The sequence below is a fragment of the Trichomycterus rosablanca genome, chromosome 25 (genome assembly GCF_030014385.1).
Source record: "Trichomycterus rosablanca isolate fTriRos1 chromosome 25, fTriRos1.hap1, whole genome shotgun sequence".
In the NCBI taxonomy this organism is placed as follows: domain Eukaryota; kingdom Metazoa; phylum Chordata; class Actinopteri; order Siluriformes; family Trichomycteridae; genus Trichomycterus; species Trichomycterus rosablanca.
This window is the reverse complement of record NC_086012.1, coordinates 5,241,492-5,255,593: the sequence shown is the minus strand read 5'-3', so window position 1 is coordinate 5,255,593 and position 14,102 is coordinate 5,241,492. Positions and strand designations below refer to the sequence as shown.

Below are 14,102 nucleotides of genomic sequence, written 5' to 3'. Positions count from 1 at the left end.
GATAAAAAATAAAAAATAAAAATAGTACAATGTATAACAATAATAATAAAAAGTCAGAAAACTCTAAAAATATTTACAAATATTTACAAATAACTGCACGTGAGAATATTGCACATTGTAATAGTTACACATGGGGAAAAAATTGCACATTTTAATGAATAATAATTTAAAGTGTGTGTGTGATCTATCTGGAGCAGTGCTGGTTGTATATGGCCAGCAAGCTGTACTTTGGACATCCCTGATATAAAACCTACTTTATCTTAATACTGTGTTAAAATAACCTTCACATTTACAACACTTCATTATTATCTGTGAGGTAAATAAACATACCCACATCAGTACATCTTAAAAGGACACATTAAGCTAAATTAAATGGGTGAGTCTGAGATCAAACTGCACAAAAACCCTTCACCTTGTCATCCTCCCAGCTCACACGCTGCTACTACACACAACGAGATGCATAAGCGACAAATAAGCCTCCAGAAATGTAAATCAAGAACAGACGCATCCCTTTCACCCGCGAGGCATTTCATGGTTTTATTATGATGGTTAATTGTTTATAAAAAAGCTCAAAAGAGGGGAAAGGAACAGGTGCACAGCGGCGAATTTAAATGCACCCCTAACACGATGATTTGAAATTCATGCCAGGTGAATGGTAAGTTAGTAGCCTCATTAGCCTTCCTCCATTCAGATTTATAGCAGGGCCGCCACTTCAAATGACTATAAAGTCTTTATTTTAAGAGGGAATTCATATTATAATTAGATTTTCAATCACATTTCATTAATTAAGCAAGCCTGGATGTGCATTTCATTATCTCCAGGATTTGCAGAGGGAAAAGAGAGATTTTAAAGTGGGTCATTTATGTTGTGTGTTCCAATGTTATGGATATATATTTATGTCAGATATATTTTTATACACTGATCAGCCATAACATTAAAACCACCTCCTTGTTTCTTCACACATTGTCCATTTTATCAGCTCCACTTACCATAGAAAAGCACTTTGTAGTTCTACAATTACTGACTGTAGTACATCTGTTTCTCTGCATGGTTTGTTAGCCCCCTTTCATGCTGTTCTTCAATGGTCCCACAGGACCACCACAGAGTAGGTATTATTTAGGTGGTGGATCCTTCTCAGCACTGACATGGTGGGGGTGTGTTAGTGTGTGTTAGTGCTGGTATGAGTGGATCAGATGGAGTTTTTAAACACCTCCTATCCTGTGACCACTGATGAAGGTCTAGAAGATCGTCTCTGACTTTACATCTACAAGGTGGACCACCTAGGTAGGAGTGTCTAATAGAGGGGACAGTGAGTGGACACGGTATTTTTATCCACTCATACCAGCACAACACACACCAACACACCACCACCATGTCAGTGTCACTGCAGTCCTGAGAATCATCCACCACCTAAATAATACCTACTCTGGTGGTCCTGTCAGGGTCCTGACCATTAAAGAACAGGGTGAAAGCAGGTTAAAACAGTATGTAGAGAAACAGATGGACTACAGTCAGTAATTGTAGAACTACAAAGTGCTATTATATGGTAAGTGGAGCTGATAAAATGGACAGTGTGTGTAGAAACAAGGAGGTGGTTTTAATGTTATGGCTGTTATAAAGTGTAGTTTTATGCTGTTCAGATTTATTTGTGTAGTAATAATTGTATAATAATGGGCATACTTTGGGCACTGTACCAATATGATAGACAAAGTCCAGGTAGCACTGCCTTTTTTAGAGGCATATTTTTAGACATGATCTACCTGACACCAGGCATCCACACGACCACCTTAGACTTCTTATTTAAAACCTTAAAATTAGTAAATGCAGACTCAAACGAGTGCACCAACATTTCAGCCCATGCTCTTACCTGAGACTAGTGAGACAGTGTCTTTCTCCCATGATACAACAGTGACGTACTCCTCTACTGAGGCTGGGATAATGCACTTGAAGACTGCAGTATTGCCTCTCATTACTCTTTGGTCTGCCACACGGACAGTGTATGGTTCCCGAAATACTGCAACAGAGAAGTACGGCATTAGTCTGGATGCTTTTAAGATCATTTAAACTGATCAACATTGAATACAAACTGAGTTTTCCATTTTATTGTATTTATTCAAATTGAAATAACGAATTACATTAAAGGAAAAGAGAAAATGTCTCTCTATTATACCCTAAACATTTAAAACACATCAGGAAATCCCTAAAAATAAAAAATGATGCAGCTCTGCACCTGCAACGTTTTAGAAAATGAACCCAAATTGCAGGTTGCTTAATCAAGGAATGATAAAATAAAAAGGGGGTGATATATTAATATACAAACTGGTTAAAATACAGGAGACAGAATAAGAGCCAGAATATGTGCCAGCCATCCACCAGTGTGACGACCCAAAACAATAAAGAGAGGGATCTCAGTAAAACTGGCAGCAGCTACAAACAGTAAGAGAGCCGAACAGCCACTCCACCTACTGACACAGCTTTGGGGCAGTGTGGATTTCTGTGTAAGGTCCGCTTCAAGGAATACCATCTCACTGCCTTTGAAGGCACCTGAAATCCAGGATGGTTTCTCGGAAAAGCCAGACTGGTACGAGCCTGACATGATGGCCTCAGAGAGGAAGGGCAGGTAAGCAGAGAAGCCAGCACAGGTCTGGTGACTAGGCTGGTATTTAAAAGGACTCCTCCAGCTGAAGCGAATTAATGCTTAATGAGGTGCAGAGATAAAGGTTAATAATCTGTGCCTTCATGCCCATTTGCTGGCTATCAATGGCATGTAGGGTGGGCATGATACTGTATTTCGTGTCCCCCTGCCAATCTATACAGGAGGGGGGTCTCAAGTATTAAAATTTCCCAAAACATAATTGTATACCTATCTTTATAAAGGAAACTGAACATGAAGTACTGTTTTAAATACTGCAACAGTATTTTGGCTTGGAAGGACTTCAGAAAACTGTTGTCATTTAACAAAGTCTGCCAGTGCATCAAGAAATTCAGGAGTAACATATAAAAGATTGTTTTGCTATTTTATTTATGCATTTTCTCCCTTTTTCTCCTAATTTAGCATAGACAATTAAGCTTCCACTGCTGGGGACCCTGATTGCTTCTGAGAAGGATATATTTGAGGCCAGTCTCTCTCAAGGAGAGTCATGCACTGATTTCCACGTTCCTCCACTTCTGTACAGGCGCCTTGGGCTACAAACCACACAGCGTCAAACACCCCATTCTTTTTTTAGTCCGGTCTTTTTCCCACTCAGCAGACTAGTGGCCAATTTTGTCTGCTGCAGGCACTGCCAATCGTGCCTGCTAGGGGGCGTCCAGCTGAGATTCTAATTTTTCTGGAAATGGGGTATGTATTAAATGTGCTTACCAGCCTTGATGTGTAAGTCTTGGCTTCTGATCTTCCCTGACGGATTCTCTGCTGTGCAATAGTAGGTATTGTCATTGATTAGGTTACTAAAGCTAGAGGGTAGGAAGCCGTAGATTTGCAGCGTGCCATTCGGGTGCACATGCCGTATTCCTGGCACATCATAGATCTCCTCCCCGGTGGCCAGGTACCAGCGCAGCGTAGCGGGGGGCACGCCCGCTGCCGGACATGGCACCAGCGCCCCTGTAGTGCTGGAGAACACTACCTCTTGCAGAGATGCATTGACAAAATATAAGCTGGAATGTAGGTCTTCACCAACAACTGCAAAAGAGAGAAAGAAATGAGATGTCTTAGCTATCATCGCATTATTATGCAACAGTTCACAGTATATTTGATTGTGAGTTTAATTTTTATTCCAGACTTTGAAATTGCATTTCTTTAATATAAATTTAATATTATTCAGCATTAAAGGTGTATAAGGATCTGCAGACATGCCGTAAAGCAGTAGCAAGCAGTAGAGCTCATTCTGCCTGGGTGATTTTTAATATTTGCACATCTGCATAGATGCAATCACAGTGCCTATAGAAATAAATCAAGTATAATTTTCCAGCTGTATTTACACAATATAACCCCTAGTCATTAAAGTCAAAATTACACATTTAAAACACCTGATGTATCAAACCCACCTGCTTCCAACAGTATGTTTGGAAAGAAATAAACACAACACACCACAAAAATACCCCATACCTAGCAGGAAGCACAGTGGTGGCTACATGATGTTGTGGGGATGCTTTATTTTAGCAAGAACTGGATGGATGGAAAAAATGGATGTTCCCAGTGACATCCAAATTCTTGAAGAAAACATGCAACAACCCTAAACTCACTGCTAAAAAAAACAAAGCAGAGGCTTAAGAATAGGAAAAAGAAAGTCATTCAAAAATGACCATTTAAAGGCAGTTGTAAACAACAGCGATTGTCAGCCATTGTAGATTTCGCTTCATCCAAATTTTCAGGGTCCCTTAATTTCTAGCCAGTCTAATCAGTTCCCACATGAGCACTGTAATACATCACATTCATTATCATGGACACGGCTCCAGTCTTGGTAATTCCCTTACGATGAGCTCTGTCTGATCAACCTGATGCGCATATTCCATGCTGCCTTTCGGATTTCTAATTTCTGTGTGATGATTTTGGAATCTTAAGCCAGTAGCTCAGAACCGTGTCTGCTGCAGGCACTGCCAATTATGCCCGCTAGATGACGCCCAGCCGACCGGTTCAGAATCTCGGCGCTGGTGTGCTAGTGGAATATCCTGCTGCGCCATCTGGGCAAAATCCATCATTTCTGGCCTTTTTTACCCCTCCTTGTTTCTTTTATCAGGGCTTGGGACCAGCATCGGCTGAGTTTAGTTATAGAAGCAAATTAATGCTTAATGAAGTGCGGAGACTGATTCTTAATCTTTGGCACTGTCAGTAATCTGTGCCTTTATGCATTTGCTGGCCCTCAATGGCAAGTAGGGTGAGCATGATAGGGTGAGCATGTTACAAAGCAAGTGGGTCGGTTAGAGTCTTAAGTATTAAAATTCCAAAAAAATGCAAATTAATACACAAAATTTAACATAAATTAAACTAAAAAAACATAAAAATTTAATTTCATTGTACAAAAAAAGAAAATCTACCAAAATAATGTGACTAAATTTTTAATGTTAGATCTCCAATGTCCATTAACCAGACTGGACATGTAATTATTTAAGTTATATAAGATTTCTTTGGCTATTTAACAATAAACAATACCAAAATTACATCAGTAGAACAAATTAAATGTCAGTATTGTTAGTTTGATTATTAAAAAAACATGAAACATGTCCAAGGTCAATAATTCAGTGCAACACTTAACCATAACCACAGCTAGAATTATAAAACAGCTGGAATATTTAGGGTTAGGCTAACCCTAACCCTTAACCTTAACCCTAACCCTTAACCTAACCCTAACCCAGCTCTTAATTTTTAAGCTTGTTTGTGTTGACAAAGTACTCAACTACTCCTGCAAGGCTTTAAACCTTTTAATCTGGCAGCACTTTCCCTGTGGATACATCACTTAAGCGCTTCATAAATTCCTTACAATGTTTTAAATGAGAGCAGTTGAAATTAAAAACATATGGTGTCATGTGTTAAGTTTCATAATTTATTATAAACATTTAATATTTGATTTTGCTCAAGGCGGTTCACAAAGCAAAATGTACTGAGATTACAGCTAGGCAGATGTCGCATTAGTATTTAATGTCTTCGCATTTACGATGAGAATGTGTTTATTTCTAGTGTGCAGATACACACTTAAATAAATAAAAATTAATGTTAGAATTTAACTGTTGGTATGAATCTGTGTTCACAAGTAAGTTTATAGTCAGTTTAAAAAAAATTAGAATGTTAAGAAAAATAGATAAAAAGCAGTAATTTAGATTTACCTTTAAAATAAAGTCCACGATTAGAACACGTTTTAAAAATGATCACAAGTGATGCTGGGAATTAAATGGAACATTATCATTAGAGCTGGGCGGTATATCGCAAATATCGATATACACTGATCAGCCATAACATTAAAACCACCTCCTTGTTTCTACACTCACTGTCCATTTTATCAGCTCCACTTACCATATAGAAGCACTTTGTAGTTCTACAATTATTGACTGTAGTCTATCGGTTTCTCTAGCTACTGTTTTAGCCTGCTTTCATGCTGTTCTTCAATGGTCAGGACCCCCACAGGACCACCACAGAGCAGGTATTATTTGGGTGGTGGATCATTCTCAGCACTGCAGTGACACTGACATGGTGGTGGTGTGTTACTGTGTTGTGCTGGTATGAGTGGATCAGACACAGCAGCACTGCTGGAGTTTTTAAATACCGTGTCCACTCACTGTCCACTCTATTAGACACTCCTTGTAGATGTAAAGTCAGAGACGATCGCACCTATTGCTGCTTTTTGAGTTGGTCATCTTCTAGACCTTCATCAGTGGGCACAGGACGCTGCCCATGGGGTGCTGTTGGCTGGATATTTTTGGTTGGTGGATTATTCTCAGTCTAGCAGTGACATTGCTGTGTCCTATCCACTTATACTAGCACAACACACACTAACACACCACCACCATGTCATTGTTACTGCAGTGCTGAGAATGATCCACCACCTAAATAACACCTGCTCTGTAGTGGTCCTGTCAGTGGGTCCTGACCATTGAAGAACAGCATGAAAGTGGGCTAACAAAGTATGTAGAGAAACAGATGGACTACAGTCAGTAATTGTAGAACTACAAAGTGCTTCAATATGGTAAGTGGAGCTGATAAAATGGACAATGAGTGTAGAAACAAGGAAAATGAAAATGACCATATTCGATATATTGAGTATGCCTAGGATGCACAGGTTACCATTTGAGCTGTGCTATTGCTATACACGCTCTCTTTCGCACCCTAAGTTTCCAGAAACTAGATCACTGGCAAAATAACCGAGGGAGAACCTGGGCAGGTCGTGGAGTCGGACCGTCAGCCTGGTCAGACCCAACCGTGATAAAAAACTCAACACTAATTCAGCAGCTTACAGGCTGCTTATAAAGTGCCACCCCACAGCTGAAGCGAATCACGCTTAATTAGGCACAGACGTGCAGAAGACGCTTTTGAAGTGCAGTTTAAAGAGATCTGCACTTTCAGTTCATCTGCGCTTCCACTCACCCTGCCAGCATGGGTGGCTGGTTGGGTTTTGATTGGGTCATTTTCTTGTTCTTTCATATAATTTAGCAATAAAGCCTTTGCAGATACTGGATGGGTGATTTACTAAAAACGTTTTGTCTATCTGGATTAACGCTACCACTAATTTACAGTTTAATTTACACATTTATTTTGGAAAATCACAAAACAGATGTGTTATTTCACTAATTTGAAATCTCACAGGAAGGTTTGCACATTCTTTTCAGGTGTTTTCAGAAGTCCTTATATTAGCACAAATAATGTATAAAACAATAAAAGATTAGAGCTGTTGATTACCATTTTATCAGCTCCACTTACCATATAGAAGCACTATGTAGTTCTACAATTACTGACTGTAGTCCATCTGTTTCTCTGCATGCTTTGTTAGCCCCCTTTCATGCTGTTCTTCAATGGTCAGGACTCTCCCAGTACCACTACAGAGCAGGTATTATTTAGGTGGTGGATCATTCTCAGCACTGCACTGACACTGACATGGTGGTGGTGTGTTAGTGTGTGTTGTGCTGGTACGAGTTTTTAAACACCTCACTGTCACTGCTGGACTAAGAATAGTCCACCAACCAAAAATATCCAGCTAAAAGCACCCTGTGGGCAGCGTCCTGTGTCCACTAATGAAAGTCTAGAAGATGACTGACTCAAACAGCTCTAAAAGATTAGAGCTGTTGATTACCATTTTATCAGCTCCACTTACCATATAGAAGCACTATGTAGTTCTACAATTACTGACTGTAGTCCATCTGTTTCTCTACATACTTTTTTAGCCTGCTTTCATGCTGTTCTTCAGTGGTCAGGACCCCCACAGGACCACCACAAAGCAGGTATTATTTGGGTGGTGGGTCATTCTCAGCACTGCAGTGACACTGACATGGTGGTGGTGTGTTAGTGTGTGTTGTGCTGGTATGAGTGGAGTTTTTAAATACCATGTCCACTCACTGTCCACTCTATTAGACACTCCTACCTTGTTGGTCCACCTTGTAGATGTAAAGTCAGAGACGATCGCTCATCTATTGCTGCTGTTTGAGTCGTCATCTTCTAGACTTTCATCAGTGGTCACAGGACGCTGCCCACGGGGCGCTGTTGGCTTCATATTTTTGGTTGGTGGACTATTTTCAGTCCAGCAGTGATAGTTAGGTGTTTAAAAACTACCAGCACAACACACTAACTAAGCTGAGAATGATCCACCACCTAAATAATACCTGCTCTGTAGTGGTCCTGGGAGAGTCCTGACCATTGAAGAACAGGATGAAAAAGGGCTAACAAAGCATGCAGAGAAACAGATGGACTACAGTCAGTAAAGTGCTTCTATATGGTAAGTGAAGCTGATAAAATGGACAGTGAGTGTAGAAACAAGGAGAGCGATCTTTAGTGGCCTGTATGATTAAAGATCAACAGTACATCTTCAGAATCTTCTTTATTTAATGTCTTGAGCTGCAAATTCAGAAATGAGACTAGAGACTGTGACTAGAGAAAACAAGTGGACTGGGCACTCGCCTTGGCAAGTCATACAAGACGGATGTGCCCGAAGACATGGAAATCAGCACCTGCACCACAACAAAAGCCACACTGAGAGGCTAATAAGGCCTCCCTGTCTCTCTTTCACCGAATCCACAGTGGTCTGGCTTGGCGGCAAGAGAAGAGCATTCTATTCGTAGCTTATCGGTGCACACTAATGGTCCTTGTCAATCCCCGTGTTGGCACTAATAAACACAGGATGCATGCTTGTGAAGATGCTCACATCATCATGAACAGGCGAAGCGAGCCAGTTGGTCCGAACACAGGGCCCATAGATTTCTTTCAGCGGGGTGATAAAGACCTTTCTGTGGTTTGATTGAGGTGGTTGGACTAATTCATCCAAATAATTCACCAACTACTGATGGTCAGTTGTTTGGAGCGTGCTAGGTTTAAAACATTTAACCATAACATTATGACCACCTTCCTAATATTGTGTTGGTTCCCCTTTTGCTGTCCCATATACAACAAAATGCGATACACTTTGTATTCTGACACCTTTCTATCAGAACCAGCATTAACTTCTTCAGCAAGTTTGTTGGATCGAACCACATGGGCCAGGCTTCGCTCCCCGGGTGCATCCATGACCCTGTCGCCGGTTTACCGTTGTTCCTTCCTTGGACCACTTTTGATAGATACTGACCACTACATTTTATCAATTATACACTGATCAGCCATAACATAAAAACCACCTCCTTGTTTCTACACTCACTGTCCATTTTATCAGCTCCACTTACCATATAGGAGCACTTTGTAGTTCTACAATTACTGACTGTAGTCCATCTGTTTCTCTGCATGCTTTTTTAGCCCCCTTTCATTCTGTTCTTCAAGGTCAGGACTCCCGCAGGACCACTACAGACTAGGTATTATTTGGGTGGTGGATCATTCTCAGCACTGCCGTGACACTGACATGGTGGTGGTGTGTTAGTGTGTGTTGTGCTGGTATGAGTGGAGTTTTTAAATACCATGTCCACTCACTGTCCACTCTATTAGACACTCCTACCTAGTTGACACCTGTGGGCAGCGTCCTGTGACCACTATTGAAGGTCTAGAAGATGACCAACTCAAACAGCAGCAATAGATGAGCGATCATCTCTGACTTTACATCTACATGGTGGACCGACTAGGTAGGAGTGTCTAATAGAGTGGACAGTGAGTGGACACGGTATTTAAAAACTCCGGCAGAACACACACTAACACACCACCACCATGTCATTGTCACTGCAGTGCTGAGAATGATCCACCACCTAAATAATGCCTGCTCTGTGGTGGTCCTGTGGGGGTCCTGACCATTGAAGAACAGGGTGAACGCAGGCTAAAAAAGCATGCAGAGTAACAGATGGATGACAGTCAGTAATTGTAGAACTACAAAGTGCTTCTATATGGTAAGTGGAGCTAATAAAATGGACAGTGAGCCTTACTCAGGGACCCAACAGTGGTAGCCTGGCAGATCTTCCAGTTACTAGTCCTGTACTTTAACCGCTGAGCTACCACTGATCTAAAAGAAAAGATTTAAATATTAAATAAATATTAAATAAAAATTCAGTCCCTTGAGCTATTAATAAGCTCATCATGTTTCATCATTTACAAACAGCGACAATGGGATCTCCCTTTCCTCAGCCTCGCTTAAGATCAGAGTACAGATCCGTCTACACAGATCGCAGCCAAGCAGACGGCAGGCTTTTTGTCTGTCATGTCCTGCTTAATATTGATGAAAGCAAATTGGGAAGCAGTCGTTTGACAAGTGCCTAAGTAAGCTAAAGCCGTGGGTGTGATTCCACATTCGGCATGTACGCACTTGTTTGGGATCGATCACTGTCCTGCCTAGGATCACTTAGTAGCATTCATGGGTACCTGACAAACTGGATATAGACCTGAAGAGGGGATAAAGCATTATGGTTGGAAAACTCTAGATTCTTCTAGAATTATAGTGGATTCATGAAGTATTCAGATTGCCCGACTGCGTCATGCTTCCTCTCCACCAATGCCGATCCCTGCTCTGATCGAGGAGGACGAAGCTAACCCACGCCCCCTCCGACACGTGGGCAGCAGCCGTATGCATCTTATCACCTACACTTTGACGAGTGCAATGCAGCTCAGCGTTGTGCACGGAGAGACACACCCTGAGAGCACTCTTTCTCACCTTAGCCGGCAGGCAGAGGACCCTTGACTTTTTCAACCTTTTATTGTGTGGATTTAAGTTTGAATAGATGAAATTGACATTGTTACCCATCGGTCGACACTTAATCCCTTAGTCAGCCATAATGAACAGGTTCAACTCTCGTATTTACCAAATCATTTAGAACCTTCATTCAGTCATTTCTAGAAGCTGCAAGTCTTCTTGGATACCTCTATGCAAGCCTTTGATTGGCAGATCCTCTCAAGCTCATGTCTCTTCACTGATCTTCAATAGGGTTTAAGTCTGGGTCACTCAGAACATTCAGAGACGTGCCCTGAAGCCACAGTGTTGTTTTGGCTGTATGCTTCGGGTCATTGTTGGTCTGACTTTGTAATGTTTCTGTATTTGGCTGCATTCATCCATCTCTCAGTTCCTACCAATCTGCCAGTCCCTGTCGCTGAGAGGCAATCCATAGCATGATGCTGCCACCACCATGTAGTGACATTGGCCAGGTAGTATTCAGTGCCCATTTTTCAGCAGACTTGGTGCTTGCTGTTCTGCCCAGAGTTCTACAGTTGCCTCATCAGACCAGGGAATCTCTGTTTCAGTCCTGTTTAGCAAACTCAAGTGGGCCTTAACAAGGTCTACTATACTCGCAGAATTATGCAACCCCTTCATGACAAGCATCTTTAGTACCTAGTAGAGCCCCCTTTTTTGCCCCGTTATGACCTGCTGCAAACGTGAAGCATAGCCAGACACCAGCTTCTGACAATGTTCCTGAGGAATCGTATCCCATTCTTCACTAATATTCCTGGTTTTGCATGCTGCCATTGCCTTCTTCAAATCCCACCAAAGAGTTTCTATGGGGTTCCAGTCAGGCGACTCTACTGGACTCTCCAGGATCTTCTAGGACTTCTTCTAAGACCTTCTAAGAATAACTGTCCTGCTGGAATTCACATTGTCCAGTGATGGGGCATGATGTTTACTCCAAGGATTGTCCAAGGATACTTGAGTCCATCTTGCCCTCCATATGCTGCAGGTTTCCAGTACCACCAGGCTGATGTCAGAATATGCTTCCTTCTTCCTCTTCTAGTCATACCACTCATCCACAGGCCTGAAAAGTTCAGAATCCCACAACATTTGTGGCTTATTTGTACGGTTTTGAGTATGCTGGGGCTGACTTTTCTGGGGCATTTGGGTCAGAAGCGGTGTACGTCCTGGAGTTTGGGCATGGAGACCATCAGCCAAGTCAAGAGGTCTCAAAACTAGCATATATATACAAATCCCAGGCTGTAACGATCATTGTCTAAACCTAACATAGCGGGAGATTCCTCTAGCACACCAGTGCTGGGATTCTAAACTTAGCTTGCTACCGGTCAGCTGGACAGGAACAAAACTGGCATGACTAAAACATGATTGGGGTCTTCGATGCAGTGTAAGGACCCTGGTTAGTAGCCTGAGGGGCCTGTACAGAAGTGGAAGAACGAGGATATCGGTGTGTGACTCTCCATCACTTATCCGCTTATCCAAATTAGGGTCGCGGTGGGGGGGGGGGGGGGTGCTGGAGCCTATCCCAGCTTTTCAATAGGCGCAAGGCACACAGTAACATCACAGGGCAGACACACATACACACACACACACTTATAAGGCAATTCAGTGTCTCCAATTAACCTGACTGCATGTTTTTGGACTGTGTGTGTGTGGGGGGGGGGTTATAATAGTATATTATTATGAATACCACTAAATTAATAGCTCTTATATGCCACTCCAGTTTCACAGCCATCTATTACCCATCAAGAGACATAATGACTTCCAATTCCTTTACCCAGCTTTCGCTTAAACCAGCTGTTCATCCCGTCTCTGCCGAACGTCTCTCTCCTCCGTCTGCGTTTAATGTGTTTTAGCTTTGGATGAGAGGGGACCAGCCAACCAAGGAGACAGAAATGTATTCAAAGCATTTAGCACCCCAGATTAATCGAATTATAATTCAATCATCTAATCAAACAGCAATTAGCATAATCACTTCTGGGGAAAGGATGATGGAGAGAAGGAAGAAACACACCATAAAACCCAGGCAAATGGCATCCTAATGAGACGTTTAACTACAAAAACACATATATAATGCAGTCTTTCCTCTCGTCTCAAGTAGGTGTTTACTGACAGAAAGAGGTTGAATGAATATGAATATTAAATGAATATGATTTAAAATAAAGAAATTACACAATATATCATCTTCTAATTTATTATAGATAGATAGATAGATAGATAGATAGATAGATAGATAGATAGATAGATAGATAGATAGATAGATAGATAGATAGAGAAACCAATACAAATAAAGTAAGTAAGATGTAGCGAATGTACAACATGCACATATACAATATATGGTATGCAAAAAGATGCATACCGTGCATCTGGTACACTAAAAATAATAAGAAGCAGTAGTGTATCTATTCTTATAAACAGTATACACATATACAATGATGAGGCTTAACATTATGACCACCTTCCTAATATTGTGTTGGACCTGTCGAGGCATGAAGTCTGACACCTTCCTATCAGAACCAGCATTAATGTCTTCAGCAATTTGAGCTACAGTAGCTCGTCTGTTGGATCGGACCACTCTGGCCAGCCTTCGCTCCCCACGTGCATCAGTGAGCCTTGGCCGCCCATGACCCTGTCGCCGGTTTACCACTGTTCCTTCCTTGGACCACTTTTGATAGATACTGATAGATCATTATATATCTTAGTGGGCTAAATGGGTAGCACTGTTGCCTCACAGCAAGAAGGTTTTGGGTTCGATCCCCAGGTGGGGCGGTCCGGGTCCTTTCTGTGCAGAATTTGCATGTTCTCCCCGTGTCTGCATGGGTTTCCTCCAAGCTGCTCAGTCAGCGGTGGAGAGTTGTATCGGTAGAGGTGAAGTGTAACGCAATCAGGGTAATTGGATACGACCAGATTAGGGGAGAAAATTGGGGGGGGGGAGGCACACTAACTGCTTGATTTTAGTCTATGGTAAATAGAGTTTAAATTATTTTAGTGAGTTAATTTAGTGTAGTAAATGTACTTATTGTTATTCATTTGAATTTTGATTTTAAATACATTTGGCTACATGAATATTAATTTAATATGGGAATGTTTATGGGTGTTTATGGATTCCAAAAGTCAGGTAGTATATTATATAGGAATTAAATATATACTGTAGTAAATTCTGGTAGCTTAAAAATTACATTTATGCCACTCAGGTGGTGCAGCGTTAAAACACACTCTAGCACACTGGAGCTGGGATTAAATACATCATATCGAATCTCAGCTCTGCCATCCGGCTGGGCTGAGCGGCAACATGAACAATGACTGGCCTGTTGTTCA

The 14,102-nt window shown here is 41.5% G+C and overlaps 1 protein-coding gene across 1 annotated transcript in view; it reads right to left on the bottom strand.

The window, feature by feature from the left end:
• dscamb (Down syndrome cell adhesion molecule b) overlaps positions 1-14,102 on the bottom strand; it is a 66,576-nt gene that overhangs the window by 44,005 nt on the left and 8,469 nt on the right. Inside the window, exons 2-3 of the mRNA XM_062987316.1 lie at positions 3,362-3,679; positions 1,868-2,014 (exon numbers count right to left, since the gene is read on the bottom strand). Of these exons, the coding sequence (XP_062843386.1) occupies positions 1,868-2,014; positions 3,362-3,679 (465 nt within the window). The remainder of the gene's footprint in view (positions 1-1,867; positions 2,015-3,361; positions 3,680-14,102) is intronic.